Source organism: Pleurodeles waltl, chromosome 6, assembly GCF_031143425.1.
Source record: "Pleurodeles waltl isolate 20211129_DDA chromosome 6, aPleWal1.hap1.20221129, whole genome shotgun sequence".
NCBI classification, from domain to species: domain Eukaryota; kingdom Metazoa; phylum Chordata; class Amphibia; order Caudata; family Salamandridae; genus Pleurodeles; species Pleurodeles waltl.
Window position 1 is genome coordinate 408,219,698 of NC_090445.1, and position 21,532 is coordinate 408,241,229.

Consider the following 21,532-nt stretch of genomic DNA (forward strand, 5'->3'; position numbering starts at 1 on the left):
CCAGGGAGGTGAGCGGGTCACATGGGAATTTAAGAAAACTCTTCAAGCTGCAAAACTACTCCTACTGGTAAGTAATAATTTCGTTTTGCAGCATGAATCCTCTCCTGGATTCATATGGTGAGCATTAGATTATGTAGTGGTATGCCCTACTATGGGATGGTGGGGATGAAAAGTGGAAGTGTTAGCAGACAGGTGTTGAAGTACTCTTTGTACGATCTGTGCTTCCTTGTTCATTTGGATATCCACACAACAATGTTTAGTGAAAGTGTGTGGTGATGCCCAAATTGCTGCTGTGCAGACTGCGTATACTGCTACCTCTGCTAGGAACGCCAGTGTTGCACCCTTTCTCCCTGTAGAATGGGCTCTTGGGCAGCGTTACTCAAGCCCTAGAATAGCAATTCAGTATTGTTTCCACAATCCACCTTGAAATTACTCCCTTGGCTACTGGGCAACCCTTATTTGCTTTGGCAAATTAAACAAATGATTTTCTTTGCAGAACTTTTCTGTTTCTAGCAGATAATACATTAAAGCCCTCCTTACATCCAACGCGTCTAGGGCTCTTTCGGTGTGCCTCTTCAGTTCTTTGATGAAGGATGGTAGCTGAATACTTTGGTTAACATGAAACTGGATTATTACCTTTGGCATAAACAGAGTTATTTCTCAGTACCACTTTGTCCTTACGTATTTGCAGGTATGGTTCCTGGATTGCTAATGCTTACAATTTGCTTACTTAGTGTAGCGATGTGATTGCGATTAGGAATGCTGACTTGAGCGTTAATGATTTTAATGTATTTTGGGCACAGGTTTGAAAAGCTTTGTCACTATCTGCATTAGCACAGTATTTAGGTTCCAATCCTTTTTTGCCCCATATAAGAATCTATTACCTGAAGTGTCCCCATGTAGGCTACTACAGCTGACAGGTGTAGCTTTAGCGATGAAGACGTTAGCCCGGTATCCAACAGATGAGTGAGGTATGTTAGCACAGTTTCCCGTTTTGTCCATGTCTCCAAATATCTGTAGCTAGAGCACCAGTGAACTTACATTCCCCATTTGGCTGCCTAGCATTTTCGTGTAGTAGCCCTTCTTGTTCCCCTAAGGATTGTCATTGTTCTAGGCAGCAGTTTGAGGTGGCTAAGGTTTAAGCATTCAGGAGCCTGGCTGACTTTGCTGGCTCCGGGTGGTACTCTCCCCCTCCTGTATTGTTAGCAGATATTTTGATTGTTGTCCTTTGTCCCTTGGACATCTCTAGTAAGTCTGATTAACAGGTTTGTCTGGCCCATTGTGGTGCAATGAGGTGTGTCCATTGTTGCCTAGCCTTTTCCAGCACACTCGGAATCGGGGGCATTGGAGGAAAGGTGTAAGAAAATGTCCCTGACAAGTTTACTGACAGGCATTCCCCTCTGATTAGTAGTGCTAAACCCTGGACAGAAGAGTTGACATTTTGCATTCTTTGCTGTTGCGAACAGCTCTATTTCTGATTTTCCCCATGCCTTGAATTTCTTCTCCAGAGTGTGTTTTAGTTAACATTCGTGGGAGCTGCTTTCTTGTCTGCTTAGATTGTCCACCTCTGTTTTTTCTTTTCCTGGTAGGTGGACTGTTTGCAGTGTGATCTTCTATGGTATTGCTCATTGCCATATGTCTTGGGCTAGTTTGCTCAGATAGAGTTTTCTTCATTCCGCCCTGTTTGTTTAGGTATAACACCGATGTGGTGTTGTTTGCATTGGTTCAGTTTGACCTGTGATGTGTGCTTAGAATGCCTTGAGGGCTAGGAAAACATTTTTCAATTCCAGGTAGTTGATTTGTTTCAGCCCATTTGTCCCTGAACCTTCAGGTTGTCTGTGTGCGCTCCCCAACCCTTGTGGGATGCATCCATTGTGATGGTCACCGTTGGAGTTGCTGTCTTGAATGTTCTTCCTACTGTCACGCATTTGGATTTCCACCACTGTGCTTCCCTTAGTATCTTTGTTTTGACAACCACGAGATCCTTCCAACTGCCAGTGGCTTGTGACCATTTGTTGTGGGTCCATTCCTGGAAAAGTTGCATGTGCAGCCTTGCATGTTATGAGGAGTATGCAGGATGCCATCATGCCCATTAGTTTCATGACTGTCCTCACTGTCAGAGACTGCCCCTTATGGTATAGACGAACTTGGACTGTTACCCCCTGAACCCTCTTCTGGGCAGGATATGCTCGGGCTGTCCCTGAGTTTTGTCTCGCTCCAAGAAACATCTTTTATTGTTCCAGTTGTGGTGATCAATCTTTTGTGGTTTATTAAGAAACTATGTCAAAGGGCAGTACTGTGAACTGATAGTGCACATCGGTTAAGAAAAATATGAGGTATTTTTTGTGTCTTTGGTTTATTGGGGTGTGTAAGTAGGCGTAGGTCTAAGATAGCCATATAATCTCTCTTCTTTAGAAGTGTTATAACTCCTAGGCGTGTTGCTAACATGAATTGTTGGGTACGAATACATTTGTTTAAAAACCTGAGGTCTAGGATTGGTCTCAGTGTTTGATCCTTCTTTGGGATCAAGAAGTAAGGAGAATAGTTTCCCTTATTCCTTCCCTTTGTTGGTACTCTTTCTATAGGTTTCTTTTGCAAGAGTTATTTCACCGCTTTTCTTAGTTGTAGGATCTCTTCTCATCAAAGTGTCTTTGGTTATGGGGGAATTTGAGGTGATTCTTTGCAAGTTCTATTCAGTATCTGTGACACATCACATTCAAAATCTATTTGTCCAAGGTGATTTTTTCCCCCACTCCTTTGAGTAATTTCTTGTTCTGCCTCCCACTGGTGTTGTGGGGGCAGGGGTTGATGGGCGAGTCACTTGCTTGCTGCTACTCCTCCTCAAGGAGCTTGTCCTCTTCCCTTTCCTCATGCAAGTGCATCTAGCAGGATATTGCCATTGCTGATCTGCTGTGCAGTTTGGTGAGAGCTTCCTTGTAATTGCTGCCCTGATGAGAAAGGCACTTTCTGACCATGCTCTTCGGACTATGGCTCCTACCTTTCTGAATGCGCCTCTTTATTGTAAAGCCCACATTGCCTTAGCTGTTTCATTGTCCTTTTTAAGTTAATGCAAGGACTCAACAGGGCCTCGCTAAACAGGGTCTCTCCTGTGAATGACATATTGATGATAGAGGCCTGTATCTCTAGTTTAAAGCTGGACAACAGAAGCCAACAAGCATTTGCAATGCAATGAGTCTCGCGTTTACTCAAGCTAAATCGGTTAGCGTTGTGAATTCCTAACCAAACTTTTCTTGTCACATAAACTGAAAAGTAAAACAGTTTCACATGAGCGAGCCGACGGCTGCCATGAGCACGAAGAAAACACACAAAAGGAAACCGAAGTTCGCTCGCAGTGAAACGTAGCCGCAAAAGTGCAAATATCCATGTAACAGGGTCGACGTTATGCAAAGTGCTCTACTGCTGCCCAGCGAGTTCACGCTGCCTACGAAATAAAGAGAAAAAATTGTACCAAACTTATTTCAGTAGTTGGCTGGTGTGCTCGAGGCGGGTTAAACACTGGGAAAGGTATGACGTATGCACAACAGGCTATTGAGAGACCATGGTGTTAGAACGAATGGCCTAGCTCCAATGAAGGAACTTGGCAACTGCATACAAATTTGCCTCATTTAATTCAGCTCACAGGAACCGAAGGGCAGTATAACATTGTCCTGAGCTAAGTTGTCTGTGAATAGGTAAAATCTGCCTCTTCCTAGGGTGACTATGAGAAGTGAAAAAGTGTCTTGTCTGCCTGTAAGCATGCAGGGCACAATGCATTCTAGCTAGACTGGCCCATCCATCTGTGGCAAAATGACAACACTGGTAGATTTCCAATTCGCAATTGAAAATACAATTTCCTGGCTGTCAGCACAGATATGTAGCCCAGAAGGGGTCTAAACCTACTGTTATGCTTAAAGTCCATAAAAGAAACAGTGAGTGAGCCTAGACTGTTAGCACAAACCTTTCTGCCCCATACAGGTTCCCAGTAAAGCTATTTGAGGTGGACTTTTGACAGACTGGTAATCGCAGGTTCCATAGCCAGGTTATCCCCTAGACCCATTTCACTTGAGCCTTATCTAAGGGATGTCAATCATTTGATCTTTTTCCCCATATCCAAGACCACAATCTCTTTAGAGGCACAGTAATGTCTATCAAGAGGCGGGGTAGTGCCCAGTCTGCCCCAATATTCAATCAGCCTACGTTTGGCCTTATTAGCAACTGTTTTTACACCAGTATCTCAGTGCAGGGGGAAAGAGGTGGTGCTCTTGGGAAGATTCAAAATGGATCTTAAGAAGTTGTTTTCCCCAGTGGATAAAGATGCCAGCTCCTTATGGCCCCAATAATTTGGCCCCATATAGGGCACTCCTCATTGTCTTTGACTGCTATATATTTGGGGCTGTAGTAATCTGCCTGGTTTTAGAAGAGTGATAGAGCCTTAATATGCCCGAGGCATAATGAATTAGACTCAAAGCACTATTCTTGATTTGAGCGAGCCAGGTCATTTTAGAAGACAGCCTAATGCCCAAACAGTCAAATTCTTTCACCTTCTCTAAAATGTTTCCTTCCAGAGTCATGATTCCCCTGAAAGACCTATGCAGACTAATGGTAATAAATTTAGTTTTACTCAAGTTAATCACCAGGCCCCTTTCCCTGCATAACTCAATGAACCGGTCCATCAGGATCTGTAAACCCATTGGGGACCCAGAGAACAACAGGGTATCATCTGCAAAAAGGAGAATCTGTGTTTTCCTGCCACCTATTCTTGGTGCATCCTGCTACATTACTCCATAATAGACACTACATTGTACATTGACATAGTACAGCGATAAAAAAAAAGTAGGGGCCAACACGCATCCCTGGCGTAACCCCTCTCCACCTCCCCCCATTTGACCTTAACCCAGTCCTTAAGTTCCCCTAGCAGATACCACATTACTTGGGCAAAAGTGCCTGTATCTAAGTGAATTAATAACTCAAGTAGGGGCAAAGGGACACTCATGTCTCTAAGCATCTCCCATAATTTGTCACAAGGGACTACGAAGATGATGTAAAGATACTGTTTTTGGATGACCACTGTCTTCCAGTAAGTAGTCATAAATCTAAAAACGTAATCACAGTGCTGACATGTTTTCTGAATCCCACCTGTAGATGCGACAGGGCATTGGCTTCATCCATCCAAGTATTGAGAAAGAACAATATCTGTCTGGCAAATACTTTTTGGGAGACACCTATAAGGCTAATTGGCCTGTAGTTTAATGTACTGTCTTTTGGGACCTTGTTATGGATCTGGACTATTTCAGCCGCTTTCCATAAAGCTGGAATAATAGCTCTCTCCAGGATCGCGTTGGAAATCTTATTTTGATGTTACGCCCAGTTATCTACATATATTCGATAAAAAGGTCCCCAGGGATTTCATCTAGTTGTGCAGCTTTACCTGGGACAATGCACTTGATTGCTTTTCTAGTTGTTCCTATGTCAATGGTAAGGTCGGAACCAAGCCTGGTCTTTTTGGCTTATCAGCTACGGGGCCTTTGTGACCTGCTTCATCCACCATATCATACAGTGCTGAAAAATGCTCCCACCATGTCTGTGGCTGAATGTGGTTACTCATAAATCTGTTCTCAGACTACATCCCATCGGCCACTAGTTTCCAGAAGGTTTTGGTATCATTGGACTTTACTGACATAAGGTCCCAAGTGTGGTGATCCCATAGCCTCTGTGCCCTTCGTTGTACTTCTTTGTACTGTGCCCTTCTAACCTTTAGCGAGTCAAAATCTCCACTTCTCAGGGCAAGAGCAGCTCCTTATTGAGCCACGCCTCACCGGTTTTGGTGAAAAAATGGGTTCTGCTATCATTGGACTAGAAAAGATCCCTAACAGTGGCATATAAAGAATCATGTATAACCTGAATGCTCCAGTTCCTTAGGACTTTGTTGCTCTATCTATGAATCTATGTGACCTAGTGTGTTGGAAAGGGCATCATTAAGGCTGTCGAGAATCTTATGTTGAAAGGCTACTTTGGATCATTTCTAGGTGCGCCTATTGTTTGATAGTCCAATATCCCCAGAAAGGGATACTGGAAGTGGCTTATGTTGAACAGTGATACAATAGATAGCGTTGTGGTCGCTATCAGACCTTGTGATCACCCGCATGTCAACCACTAAGCGCCAAAGGGTTAGAGATACCAATACATAGTCAATCCTACAAGTGTGGCCAGTCCTATTGTCGGTGTAGTGGGCAGGGAGGTATGGCCATTACAGGCTCACAAGCCACAGGACAGTGTGACTGAAAAAAGCTCAGGGGCTACCTCTGTGCAACTCTTAAAGGGAAATATAGCTAACAACGGGATACCCCACTCCTCGTTTCCTCCTACAGAATCACGAAGATTAGCAAGGGGATCAAAGGTGGTATTACAGTCCCCTCACACTGCCAGAAGGTCATTGGAATCAAAGTTTTTCCTATGTGCCAAAAATGCTTATGTGCCAGACTCTCTCCTGTCCCTATTATATATGTTATATAAATACAATTGTCGTCCACCCTTGCTGGTTACACAAATAACCTGTATTTCGAAAGAGGGTACTTCAAGAGATCTCACAACTGCACTTAATTAGAGATGAAACCATATAATTAGACTGCCAGAAGGACAGCAATTACCAATGTGTTGCGCTGGGACATGAAAGTTCAAATAACCCGCCATGAAAACTGTACCCACACACTATTTTTCCTGCAATAAACATCAAAATGGACAATAAAACTACCCCTAATCAGGATCCCTTAATTTCATTTTTAGGCCTGCAACGTTCCAAGACAAGATGTTACAATGTTTAGGAATGTCACAGTCTTCAAAGGCCGCTGTAATGGAAAAACTCCTCATCTATGAGGGCCCTCCTGGGTGATTCCTAAGAGGCAACCCCCTCGCCCGATTGTGCCTCTTATCGGTGCCAACTGGAGGGCTCACATTCAGTCAATCAATTACGGATGCCTCCAGATCTTCCCTAGCTGGAACTAATGCAGGAGTGTGAAACGCTTGTGGACGTGTTAAAGAAGGGTCTGAGTTTACACTGCACTGCAGATCCTACGGGAACTGTTTTAGGTAGCCCCGAGCTCACCAAGCCTTCAATTACCTATTCTTCAATTTCAGCTCTATAAAATCACAAGTTGATAATGAGGGATCGTGGAATCTCTTAGCATAATCTATATCAGTGTGGATTAATGAGAGGCAAATATGAACATGTCTTATCAAATGGGTACATTTATTTATGGTGGATTCCTCACCCTATTTAGCCCCTGCTCTCAGCCTTAGGACATCTGTCAAGTAAACACTAGGGGGCCTACCATTCAGTGCTCTAAGGTCTCCATTGCGAGCAGGCTCTTTCCTTGTCAGTTTTAAGCAAGGTCTTCCATGAATGTTAGCATAGTGGCCTGTGAAGAATGGTCTTGGTAATGTCTCAAGGTCTTTGAGACCAAAAGGTCTGCCCCTTGTGGTGTGCTAACTGCGGTTAGACGAAAAAAGACATTAGAATTAGGTTAGAACTGTATATGATCCTTGCCTACTCCACCCTGTACCTCATTTAATTTTGCACTTTTTTGCCTATTTTGTTCCTCAATAAGCTAAGTATATGAGGGGTTAAGGAGGATTTGGGGTGATCTCTTTCGGATATACTTAGGAGGTTTTAGTTGCATTAAGGACCCGACTTCATCAACTAGGGCCACCACTTGTGCCTTCAGTTTACTAACCTCTGCCTGCAGATTCTTATTACGGTAAGCACTTCCTCCAACCCCATACCCCCTTTACAAGAACCATTACAGGATACACAGACCCCATTTGTTTCTACTGTTGGTTGTTTTACTGGTGACTTTGGGGCGCTACCTAAAGGATTGTCCGAAAGCAACATAAATCTATTTTGACAAATAAAGACAGGTTCCAGAATAGAGTGGGGCAAGCGGTTTCCTAGATCACCGAGTGCAGAGGTCTCCTCAGTGGCTTTACAGGAGGGTCAATACCATCAGGTGGACCAACAGTGCTCTGGGCTATGCGTTTAGTTTTATTTGAAAAAAATAGGGAACTATTTTTCCATAGGTATACTTTGGGCTGGAGCGAGCCTTTGTAAACCCCCTAATAGAGATTCAACTTCCTCTATCAGATTATCGGTAACATCCTTTGTTGAGCCCCTCTATGCTGTGCCTGATGTAGTGGGAGTAATCATATTTGAACTTTTTGAATTTTTCCCCCAGCTAAAGTCTCCTCAGCTTTCCTCGTACCCATAGTGCAGGAGCAAAAATATTGCGGTGGGGCAGATATCCCACTGTTCTACTACTTGGCGATGAGATGGCCCTAGGACAGATGTTAAGGGGGTGGCCCAGCTCATCCCAGCTTCAATCGGCCATGAATATGTGCAGGCAGGCCGGCTCTTGGCCTGGTCTTCACCCAGGAACATCCAGCACTGCGGGATGCTGGCGGTACTTTGAGCATTATAGCTGACTGGCCTGCCCCTCTTAGGCACGTTGCAGCTGGGGGACAAAGTTCCACCCCAGCCTAATGGCAAGTTCAAAGAAGATGGTTCGGGCAGGGAACCGCTTAAAAGAACACCTGCACTGCAGGATGCTGGTGGCGCTTTGAGTGCGATAGTTGGCTGGCCAGCCCCTTCTAGGCACCTTGCAGCTTGGGGGACAAAGTCCCACCCCAGCCTAACGGCAAGTTCAAGTAAGGTGGTGCAGGCAGGCACCCGCTTGGAAGACCCTTTCTTAATATTTTCATACATACTTTTCTGGGAGTTACACTTCTTCCCATATGTATCTAGGAGTTGTTCCTATAGGAAACTCCTAGTAAATCAAATTCAGATAAAAGTAGAACAGGGACACAGTTGTAAAAAAAAAAAAGTCACTACTCTCTGCATTCTGGGTCTACGATTTCAGCAGTGCTCAGGGCCACCATCATGTTAAGAACACAGCTGTAGTTTGTACAGGAAGGTTTTCCTCTATAATCTTGACACCTACTTTTAGTGCTAAAACTTCGGGCTGTTTGTGTATGTGCCCGTTGGTATTTATCTGTGTCATCCTCTGCTTGTTTGTGTTCTTGGATATAGTCAGGAGGTAACTTAATATAGCATGAAGGAAACCTATTTCTTTCTAAAACCACAGAGAAATTCAAAATGGTAAGTAATGAAGGCGCCTTCAATGATCATCACAAGAATCAAATAGGAAAGATTTATGGTTATACAGCAATGTCAAAAACTATCAATGTACATACTGAAAGTGAAATAAACGACATACAGTTATGGTTTTCTAGCTTCTGGGATAAGGCTGCACACTGAAAAATAAAGTCTGTCTAATTTTTAATATACAGGGAGTGCAGAATTATTAGGCAAATGAGTATTTTGACCACATCATCCTCTTTATGCATGTTGTCTTACTCCAAGCTGTATAGGCTCGAAAGCCTACTACCAATTAAGCATATTAGGTGATGTGCATCTCTGTAATGAGAAGGGGTGTGGTCTAATGACATCAACACCCTATATCAGGTGTGCATAATTATTAGGCAACTTCCTTTCCTTTGGCAAAATGGGTCAAAAGAAGGACTTGACAGGCTCCGAAAAGTCAAAAATAGTGAGATATCTTGCAGAGGGATGCAGCACTCTTAAAATTGCAAAGCTTCTGAAGCGTGATCATCGAACAATCAAGCGTTTCATTCAAAATAGTCAACAGGGTCGCAAGAAGCGTGTGGAAAAACTAAAGCGCAAAATAACTGCCCATGAACTGAGAAAAGTCAAGCGTGCAGCTGCCACGATGCCACTTGCCACCAGTTTGGCCATATTTCAGAGCTGCAACATCACTGGAGTGCCCAAAAGCACAAGGTGTGCAATACTCAGAGACATGGCCAAGGTAAGAAAGGCTGAAAGACGACCACCACTGAACAAGACACACAAGCTGAAACGTCAAGACTGGGCCAAGAAATATCTCAAGACTGATTTTTCTAAGGTTTTATGGACTGATGAAATGAGAGTGAGTCTTGATGGGCCAGATGGATGGGCCCGTGGCTGGATTGGTAAAGGGCAGAGAGCTCCAGTCCGACTCAGACGCCAGCAAGGTGGAGGTGGAGTACTGGTTTGGGCTGGTATCATCAAAGATGACCTTGTGGGGCCTTTTCGGGTTGAGGATGGAGTCAAGCTCAACTCCCAGTCCTACTGCCAGTTCCTGGAAGACACCTTCTTCAAGCAGTGGTACAGGAAGAAGTCTGCATCCTTCAAGAAAAACATGATTTTCATGCAGGACAATGCTCCATCACATGCGTCCAAGTACTCCACAGCGTGGCTGGCAAGAAAGGGTATAAAAGAAGGAAATCTAATGACATGGCCTTCTTGTTCACCTGATCTGAACCCCATTGAGAACCTGTGGTCCATCATCAAATGTGAGATTTACAAGGAGGGAAAACAGTACACCTCTCTGAACAGTGTCTGGGAGGCTGTGGTTGCTGCTGCACGCAATGTTGATGGTGAACAGATCAAAACACTGACAGAATCCATGGATGGCAGGCTTTTGAGTGTCCTTGCAAAGAAAGGTGGCTATATTGGTCACTGATTTGTTTTTGTTTTGTTTTTGAATGTCAGAAATGTATATTTGTGAAGGTTGAGATGTTATATTGGTTTCACTGGTAATAATAAATAATTGAAATGGGTATATATATATTTTTTTTTAAGTTGCCTAATAATTATGCACAGTAATAGTCACCTGCACACACAGATATCCCCCTAACATAGCTAAAACTAAAAACAAACTAAAAACTACTTCCAAAAATATTCAGCTTTGATATTAATTAGTTTTTTGGGTTCATTGAGAACATGGTTGTTGTTCAATAATAAAATTAATCCTCAAAAATACAACTTGCCTATTAATTCTGCACTCCCTGTATATATATATTTTTTTTCTGACTGATGTCTCTGGCATTTTACAGATTCCTAAGAAGTGAGAGCAAATGCAGTTTCTGGCTGAATGTGGATCTCTACAGCTCAACTGAAAATACAGACATCAAGCCTGGTGGGTTTTAACCAATAATAGGATGAAACTGAAAACCGTACAATCTAGTCTTAATGAGCGGGGAGATCACCACCCCCCTCTTCATCATCAACAACTCCCTCTGGTGGTGCACCTGGTTCAGAATCAGAGTCAAAAATATAATTGAACTTCTGCTGGTGTGCCTGGCATGGAAAAATTACTGGTCCAGAGTCAGGTTGTATGACAACTCGTTGCAATTCGAGAGTGGGCTGAAATTGGTTTCGGGTCAAACATCGGAATCAGAACCTGATCCTCTTATGCTGCTAATCGCGTTAGGACTGGTATCGACGAGGAACAGCCCGGTGCAGGTTCTGGAGCTGGTGTAGACATATAGACCAGAGTTGGTACAGGACCCAGAAAAGGTCTTAGGTGGTCCAGTGACAACAGTGACATACCCAGGAGCCCAACTTGTGGTCCGTGCAGTTCCTTGGGGCCTGAAAGTCTGCCATTGGGAGTCAGAGGTGTGCAGAAAATCTGCAGTAGGGCCTCTTGAATGCTGCAGCGTCACCAATGGCTCTACAAATTTGGGGCGCACCAGGCTCGGCGAGCAGAGACGCAAAAGAAGCCTGCCGAACACTGAGATGCCCTAGCGCCACCTTCTTGGACATTGAGTGAAAGGATGGGGTTGAATCCCGGTTCAATTTTTTATGCTTCTACTTACTGAAGGACTTCAATCACAAGGTTGAATGGACCTGCAAGTAAGAACAAGTTTGCAACAGAGACCTGGCGCATGACTTACACAAGGGGTTTGATGACTTATTTTCTGCAATGTACAGCTTTGCTTCTCTTTCGTTTGAATGCATAAGGGCACACATATGCCAGCTTAGAGTCATGACTCTACAAAACAACAAAGATTCACCTTGTGAAGGTCTGTGACAGGTGTGTTTTCTACAGTCATGGCATGGTTTGAAATCTGTTTTACAAGAGAACAATCTTCCCTAGCACACTAGATTTTGTTGATCCAATAATAAGGCGCAGGAAAAGGGAACTGATGTCAGCATGCATGAGCGGGTCTTATATATCGCTCCTCTCCATCACTTCCCGGGCAGAATAAAGCCAGCGCTGGGCATTGCTGGAAAAAGATTCTGAATCAAGTCTGGTGTTTGGTGAGTATCCTAAAGTCAGGAATCTGTGGTTAGAAGTACCCATCATAACCACGTAACTTTACATTTTCCCCACCATGCAACCAGTCAGTTGCAACGTTGTCGGTTGTGATATATTATGAAAAAATCTTAACAGGCCATGTCAAATCGCAAAACCCACACTACATTCACTGTTTTTTTTTTCTTCAGGGAAACTGGGCAAAAATGTTCTATTTTGCTAACGTTATTTATCATGGTTTCTTGGAGGCTAAACACCCAATTTCTCTGCAAATGTTTGAAGAAACATTTCAGAAATTAGTTTTAAAAACTGGCTTCACATCCTACAACTTTGTGAAAATTTGTAAGGCCCAATAATTTCAGAATTCTCTTAAACAAATGTCCTCCCAACAGCCCTGGGGAAGGTTAACTTCAAAAGGCAGTCTTTTTTCATGCGTGCTAAGAAAACATAATTGCATATTCACATTTCTTTAAATGACAGTGCCTTAAACAAATGTATGTCTAAATATGTACTTTATACATTACATAACCGATTCTGAATATCATAGATGTATTAATCTGACGTTTCATTAGTTTTCGAACACAAGTTAAGCTTAATGGCTCTCCATGGACTGGGAGAATGTTTTACATTTGCACATTTTCTGCATTTTGTAGCAAAGCATAGCCGCACTTCCAATATCAGCAAAGAAGCAAGTTTTCAAGAAAGCAGTGGCTCAGCATTAGGTTTTTCTTTTACTATCTCTAATTGAAGGGCTCCTTACATTCTTTTTTTCTGAGAAGACGATGCGAGTGTTCACCAGTTAGTTTTGTTAAAGTAACAGTTTCTATCACATATTCCTGTTTTCTTTGACTTTTATTGGAAGTAAAATATATAAAACTGTTGGATTCTGAAGAGAAATTAGCAAACTTCAATGTAAGTTTTGAGTGGTCTGGTCGACATTGAGAAATGTCACTCGCTATCTTTGCTTGCTTGGCTGTTTGCTATTTTGTATTAAACTCATGTTAGACATTTAGCCTTCCCAACATTTTCTGTTTTATTTTACAAGTGCCCATTATAAACAACCAGAAATCGTTATAGCTTTGGCCAAACTATAGGAACATTGAGCTGTAGATATCACCATTTAGTTCCATTTTTGAAAAATATTCTACTAGTTTTTTTTTTTTTCCACTACTAAAGCTTCCTAGGGTGGGACAGCTGGCTTCTCCCTTACTTAGATGTTATTGAATATGATAATTTCACTTATGATTATCTGAAAGTACATATTTTTTATTTTGACACTTTGAAGGTTTCACATTCTTTATGTATATCTGGAAGTCCAGATTGTAAATCACATCAACAACAGACTTACAATAGCTCTGGTCTAAAACATCTTGCATGCACCTGTTCCGCAGTCTCAATCAAAGGTTTTGTTCTGCACCTTCCTGGACCAACCAAATCCTCTTGTCAATGCACAGATTGTTTACATAATTTCAATGTTACTTATACTCCGTTCACTATGTAATTCAACATGACCCTTAAAATGACCTGGCCAACCATAGCCTGTTGACGAGCTGGAACGCCCACTCAATGTTTTTTAAGTGTGTGTGTAGTGTTGACTAGGTAGTTGCTTTGCAGATATGAGCTAATGTGATGTTACTCCAGTAAGCCATTGTGTCTCCCTTCTTGTGTGTACCCAAGGGGTGCAGTGAATACACATTTAGATTTGACATAACAAGTCTGTAAGCATTTGCCTATCCACCTTGTAAACCCTGCCTGAAAAATAGGGGAATTCTATAACGTTCAGCAAAGAGCTGCTCCATCTTGTAGAGAGACTATGGGCCTGATTTAGATCTTGGTGGTAACGATCCTGTAGTCAATTTTTCAACAGAAAACCTATCCACCAACTTGACGGCACCATATGAGAAAGTGGCAGGCAGCAGGACTCTTACCACCCTTCCCGCTGAGCAGATTTAAACGTGCCTTCCTGCCTACTCCACACCTGAGTTGGCGGATTGGACAGGAAATGAGTTAAAAAAACATGCTTTTTTCCCCAATTCTCCTTTCGTTTTTGACGGACCACGGCTGGAAAAAACCTTTCTTCGCTGATGTCACTGGACCACCCCTTTCCTCCACCCCCGTCGCCGGACTTGAAGGTAGGGAATCCACATTGCCAGTCTACTTTGTGTAGTCACTGCACATGAGCTCAGGACCACTACACTCATATGTATGTCAAGACATGCATATGTCGGGAACACAACTGTGTCTGATATGGATGGGGACACACTGGTACAAGACACATATCGCACACGTACACAAATGTCATTTTGGTGTCAGTATCCATTGCCAAATGAAAGCTGGCACCACAATTCTGCTACAATCGCACTTGTCAGCTATGTACCATGTGTGCACACTGCCAGGGGGCCTGTGCCTGTAATGTTGCGCTTTCAGTTGTGTATGCAAGTCAGTATGCATATGTGTGAGTGAGAATGGATTGGACGGTTGAAGTGGAGGGAGCTGGGGTGGGTGATGTGGTTGCGTCAGTATGTATGCCACTTGCATAGAGGTCTGATGTTGTGTATCTTTTGTTGTGTGTTGTGCTGAGTGTGTAACATTCAGGTGAGTGTTATGTGGTGGTCATTGTGATGTGTGTAGCTGTGCCTTTCTGTGTGTGTTAGTGTGGATGCGTAAGTAGTTGTGTTGGATGCTGTGGTTGTGTCATGGGTCGTATCAATAGTGTGTATATGTTGTGTCATGGATGTATGGCTGTGTGTGTTTTTGACATACGTGTTGTGTTGGAATGGCAATGGATAATAGTGTTTATGTAGTGCATTGTGCAGGTGGAGACATATGACCAAGGTTGTGTGTGCGTGTCTTACCTCTATTTCCATAGGCACTGCCATTGTAGGATGCACATTTGGTCCTGCGATGGACTGTCTCTGTCAGAAATCCACCACCAGTACATCTCCTGAGAACTGCGACATTTAAATATGGTCAACAGGAACCCGCAAGCCTGACGGCTAGGAAGAGCATTCCGTTGTGGGAGTCGGAGGCTCAGCTTCAATACATCTAAATATGGTGGTTGGAACACCATCGACTTGACAGTGTACTCTGGTTTGCCACCACCACGGATTGGAAGTAATACTGTCAAGATCTAAGTCTGTCTCTTATTCCTGTCAATATAATAGAAGATTGTTGGCTTAACATCTAAGATGTGTAACACTCTGTCTGCAACAGAAACAGTTGCTGAATCTCTTGAAAGAAGGCCTTGATGGAGGAATGTTTAGCTGGATGACCCAGAGCTGAAGGCAAATGATAGAGAGACCCCATTATTGAGGTGATCTCATAACCTAACAGTTAGTGTTGGAAGATGCACTCCCGCTCCTGAAAGTGCAGCATTCTTGGTAATGGTGACCTGCAGAATAGGGTCCATGAATGGCCAGGCCTGCAGCAGATTGTTGCTGTTCCACCACTGCAGAGAGTGATGGGTGCTAGCCCATATCAACACTAGATATTCCAAATGACCGCCTGCCTCTGACCATTGTGTTGATAGGCACTGCTAGAGAGGATGCATGTATAGTCTGGCATTTGGTGGTGGGGGCTATGTCTACGCATGAGGCCATCATCCAAAGGAGGCGCACAACTGTTCTGAATGAGCTGCCGATCTAGCTGAAAAAGACGCTGTAGCTGCTGGAATGGCTGCCTGGGGTAGGCTTTGCTAGTGACTGAACTGAAACAACCTCCCCACCCTCCCAAGAAAGGACGGCTCTAAAGGGGCTGGGTGTGGGACGTGGCAGCATTTATGGTGAATCCCAATCTGTGGAGGAGGGATATGGTGGATTGGATGCAAGCTAGACACTGTTGCTTGTCTGCACTCTGGAGTAGCCAATCGTCGAGGTAGAGGAACATGATTGACCCCAACCCATCCGAGATGGGCAGCTATCACAGCTAAATAGTTGTTGAATACCCTGGGGGCTGTGGTGACAGTGAATGGCAATACTTTGAACTGATAATGTAGAGCACTTCCCAAGAAATGTAGGTGGGTGTGATGATCAGGATGGATAGATATGGAAGACATACGTCAGATGAAGTTGACTGCTCCAGCAACGGTATCACATCCTGCAGAAGAACCATGAGGAATGCAGAATGTACTTGTTGCGAGGCCTAAGGTGGAGAATGGGCCTTAAAGTTACATCCTCTTTGGGGGAAAGGAAGTATAGGAAGGTGACCCCTTTTTACAGCAGTGTGGCAGTGGTACTGGCTCTATGACCCTCTTGCACCTTTTGAAGAAGGGAATGGTGTTCGGGACTGAGGATGTGTGTTGCAGGGTGGGGTGTTAGATAAGGTTGAGGTGAGCTTGAGGCACTAGCCGTGCTCTATGATGGAGAAAAAAAACATTGATCAGAGGTGATCTCTTTCTATCGAGAGAGGAACACCTGTAGTCTCCCCCAACAGGTGATGTGTGATACTGATCAGAGGCAGGCAAAGGGAGTCACTAATTGGATGATGTGCCTCTTTTGCCTGTGCCTCCATTGACTATATTCCTGGTGGTGTTGTCTCTGTAGGCCCCACTGACGTACCCTTGGAGTGGGCCTGCTGTTGCCTCTGTTTTCAGGCAGGAGGATCAGGGGAGATGGTCTTACTGCCTGCCCTGTAATACAGTACAACCTCCAAAAGGACCCACTTGGAGTAGATGGTAAGAATATGCAAATGAGTATCTACCGCCGCACATGCTACAGACATGCTTATTGGGAGAGTGGTTTTTGATCTAGAGTAAATGACACCACATCAGAAGAGGCCAACGCTGAAGACTTGCATTTTGTCAATTTTCAAACACATGGTCTCAATTCTGTGGTATCAGTTGTGTTAGAAATGGAGTCTCTGATTAGCAGTCAGTTTGCACTCTGTCCAAACAGGAACCCTCACTCTAGTCAGGGTAAGGAGGATACACAGCTCAGATAACCCCTGCTCACCCCCCTCTGTAGCTTGGCACAAGCAGTCAGGCTTATCTCAAAGGCAATGTGTAAACTATCGGAACAAAACACACACAGTAACACAGTGAAAACACCACAAAAGAACTCCACACAAATTTAGAAGAATAGCCAATATGTATCTAAATAAAACAAGACCAAAACGACAAAACTCCAACACACACAAGCTAAGATATCAATTTTTAAAGTAAGAAGAGTCTTAATCTATATAAATCAATGGATGCATTGTTTTAGCACAAAGTACCTGGTATGCGTCAAAAATAAAGCCGAAAGGGCAACTGTATGTCAGAAAAGCAAGCAATGCGTCGATTCCTTACATGCAAGTGAGGCAGTGCGTTGATTCTTTACTAGCACCCGAGGCAGTGCGTTGATTCTTTACTAGCACTGGAGGCCTTGCGTCGATTCTTTTCTTGCAAGGGAGGTAGCCTTGGGTCCGTGCAGGGATGTTGAAGCCTTTGAAGCCCAGGATCTGTGCGTGAAAATTTCGGACATGTTGTGCGACGAGTCCGCGCAGAGAACAGGTGCTGCGTCGTTTGTCAAGATGTGAGGCAGGCGCTGCATCGAATTTTCAGCCTTGGGACGGGCCGTGCATCGATTTTTCTGACGCAAATACAGCTGTGCATAGATTTTCGCCCGCAAGTTACCAGCTTCCACTTCTAAGGGCCCAGGGACTGGATTTGACACCACTTAGCAAGTCTGGGCTCTCAGCAGAAGAGCCCAAGCACTTGCAGATTAAGTCTTTAACTTCCCTGAGAAATCAGAACAGGGGGGCAAGCTCGGTCCAAGGCCTTGGAGGAACTTCACAAGCAGGATTTCAGAAAGCAAAGTCCAGTTCTTTCATCTCTTCAGGCGGAAACAGCAGCAGCAGGCCAGCACCGCAAAGCAACAGGCAGAGTTACAGGTCCTGAAGCATCAAGCTCTTCTCCTTGGCAGAGGTTCTTCTTGATCAAGAAGTAATCTAAAGTTGTTAGGCCAGCAGTCCAATACTTATACTCATTTCTGCCTTTGAAGTAGGCAAACTTCAAAGGAAAGTCTCCCTTGTTCACAAGATCCTGCCTTGCCCAGGCCCAGCCACTACAGGGGGCTTGAGTCTACATTGGGTGAAGACAGGCACAGCCCTTTCCGGTGTGGCAGCTCCTCCCTCCTTACTCTATACCAGGAGGCTCATCAGGATATGCAGGACACTCCCCAGCTCCCATTGTGTCACTGACTAATGGGAATTCACAAACAGTCCACCTGTCAGTCTGACCCAGACGTGGATTACATAAGCAGGCAGAGGCACAGAATGATTAAGCAAGAAAATGCCCACTTCCTGAAAGTGGCATTATCAAACATACAATCTAAAAACCAACTTTACCAAAATAAGTATTTTTAAATTGTGAGTTCAGAGACCCCCAAACTTCACACCTCTATCTGCTCCCATTGGGAAACTGCACTTAAAAGATATTCAAAAGTAGTCCCCATGTTAACCTATGAGGGAGATAGGCCTTGCAATAGTGAAAAACAAATTTGGCAGTATTTTACTATCAGGACATGTAAAACACATCACTACATGTACCACCTTTTAAATACACTTCACCCTGCTCATGGAGCTCCCCAGGGCCTACCTCAGGGGTGACTTACATGTAGTAAAAGGGAAGGTTAGGGCCTGGCAGCTCAAATTGGAAGTTTAGGACTACAGACACAGGCACTGCAGTGGCAGGTCTGAGACATGTTTAAAGGCTACTCATGTGGGTGGCACAATCAGTGCTGCAGGCCCACTAAAAGCATTTTATTTACAGGCAAGGGGCACCTCTTGTGGACTTTACTAGGGACTTGCTAGTAAACCAAGTACGCCAACCATGGATAACCAATACAATTTAGACAGAGAGTGTTTGTAGTTTAGCACTGTTTAGCAGTGGTAAAGTGCCCAGAGTATCAAAACCAACAAAAACTGGTTAGGAAAAAATAGGAAGAAGGAGGCATAAAGTCTGGGGATGACCCTGCAAAACGAGACAGGTCCAGCAAGTGGAGACTGAAAAATTAACCACAAATAACAGAAAACCCTCAGAGTATCCTCTCAATGTGGGAGCTGAATATCGGCGACTCCCCACAGCTCGCAAAGATTTAGTGAATGGTACCTTAATCTGATCATTTCTGCAGACCTTGCACACAAAGCTGGAGCAAATAAGCTGCATGTACCGAGTGTTGTTTCAAGATTTATGAGTATGTGGTGGGCTCAAGACAACGACGAGGATGACTATGCATGTTTTTATTCTTTGTACAGTTTTTGTTTAGCACAGTTTAGTTTACCAAACTGTTCACTAGTTTGCCGTGTTTGTACGGATGGAGTCCCCGAATACTAAGATACTTCGTCTGCATATTCATCCTTACAAAGAACATTCAAACTAAAAACAGTGAGGTGACTGCTGGGGGGAGATTTGTCAACACAAAAAGCAGGGAATGTGGTAGAACCAGTGTTCTGCAGCTAGAAGAGGGTTGAAAAGGTAGGTGTTCTGTAGGAGATGACTCACCATATACTGAGGAAGACTGGGAAGAAGCCCTTGGTACAGGACTTCCGAAGGAACCTGATCAACATCCTCTTCTCCCTAAGACATTAAGGAAAAATGGGTTAGCCAAGTTAAAATAACTAAACGGTAAAGCTCTAAATGTTCAGAGTAAGCTGTTTGCGAGTACCATCAACATTTAGAATTTCAGAGCTGCTGGAAAAGAAGGAGGTAATGGTCAAAGGATTCAAAGTTATATTTCAACAGAATTACATTCCTGCGCTCCCCCAACTGCATGGTGTGTAAATCATTTAGCATTGACGTCTGTAAGAAAATGAAACTTAAAGCAATATTATCAATGCTTACATCCTAAAACAAGGAGCACATCCGGTTTCAATGACACACATTGTAGGGATCAGCCATCTCCATCCAACACACATTCTAATAGTCAGGACTAGAGATAGTACCAATTATGCTGTCTTCTAATCGTAGATAAAAGTGACCTCTCCATCCAGAACTTGTGTTTAATAGTGTGGCAGAGCTATTTGTGTAAAACACTGGCAGATAATGGAGAACAGTGTCCTTGCCCATCCAACACATAACTAGGGCAGTCAAGCCCACGGAATCAGCTGACACTTACCCCTGACAGCGGTGACTGCACATACTCATCTTCCAAATTGGTCTGAATCTCAGCAATTGATGTGTATTTGTGCTGAGAAAGAGAAAGGAAACACTTTTAAATCGAGTTGAAAAGTCTGCATTTTCCTGAAACGCTGCCAAATGGTACAAACCAGTTGCAAACTGCAGGCTGCTGACTTATTTGAAAAAAATGTACTTCTAAATTACATTTAAGAAATATGATGGAGAGAGTCACATGAAGCTTAAAGGCAAAGAATAGTTTTATTTGTGGAATAGGTTTCTTTATCTGGGACTAGAGGTTTGAGCTTGAAGCCCTTCTAAATTGAAATGTGGTGAATCACCCTGCCACCTAGTGGTTCGGCTAAGAAAAGCATCCTGTTTGAATTCTGGTTATTTAAATACCGTTTTTTCTGTATCAATAGGAGTCACTTTGGTTCCACATCACTTTAATTTTGAGTCCCTCCAAGTCCCACAACCTAGTTACTATCTTCAGATTCTATTTTACCTGTCATAGTGTGCTTTGAGAGGTTACTCGTCTAGTGGGGATCTAGAAACTACTCTTACAATCAATCAATCAAACATTTATACAGTGCAGCAAATCACCAGTGAAGGTCTTGAGGCACTGCACTGGAGCTGTATGTTGCCGCATGGAGGTATGATCATTTAAACATCCAGGTCTTTGGTTCTCTTCTGAATCACTGGAGTGACGATGCGATCCTGAGGTGCAGGGGGATGTTGTTCCAAGCCTTGGCTGGCAGGTGTGAGAAGGAGTGTCCGCTTCTGTCTCTACGGATACGTAGGGTGTTTGAGAGGAAGAGGGAAGCTGTTCGGAGGTGTCTTGTCAGTTGGTGGAAGGTCAGGCATTTGCTGATGTATGCTAGTTCTTCGTTGTGCAGGGCCTTGTAGATGTGGGTAAAGATCTTGAACTGGCATCTCTCCTGAATCAGGAGCCAGTGTAGTTTCTTGAGATGGGGATTGATGTGGGTCCTTCTGGGGAGGTCGAGTACAAGTCTTGCCGCTGAGTTCTGTATTGCCTGGAGCCTCTTCAGGAGGCATATTGTGATTCCTACGTTGAGCGTGCTTCCATAGTCCGCCTGCGTGACGGTCCTTCTAATGTTTGCTGGGAGCCAAAAACCACCTGAAGATCTTGCGGAGCATGCCAAGGGTGTGGAAGCAGGATGATGAGACTACAACAACTTGTTTCTTCATGGCTATCTTGCTATCCAGGATGCTGCAGATGTTGTGGGCATGTTCTGTTGGGGTAGGGTGTGTGCCGAGCTATCCGGGCCACCAT

At 43.8% G+C, this 21,532-nt stretch overlaps 1 protein-coding gene across 2 annotated transcripts in view; it reads right to left on the bottom strand.

The window, feature by feature from the left end:
* STRIP1 (striatin interacting protein 1) overlaps positions 1–21,532 on the bottom strand; it is a 263,231-nt gene that overhangs the window by 14,714 nt on the left and 226,985 nt on the right. For both annotated transcript variants that reach the window (XM_069238339.1, XM_069238338.1), the window contains exons 13-14: positions 20,240–20,311; positions 19,627–19,701 (exon numbers count right to left, since the gene is read on the bottom strand). In XM_069238339.1, the coding sequence (XP_069094440.1) occupies positions 19,627–19,701; positions 20,240–20,311 (147 nt within the window). The remainder of the gene's footprint in view (positions 1–19,626; positions 19,702–20,239; positions 20,312–21,532) is intronic.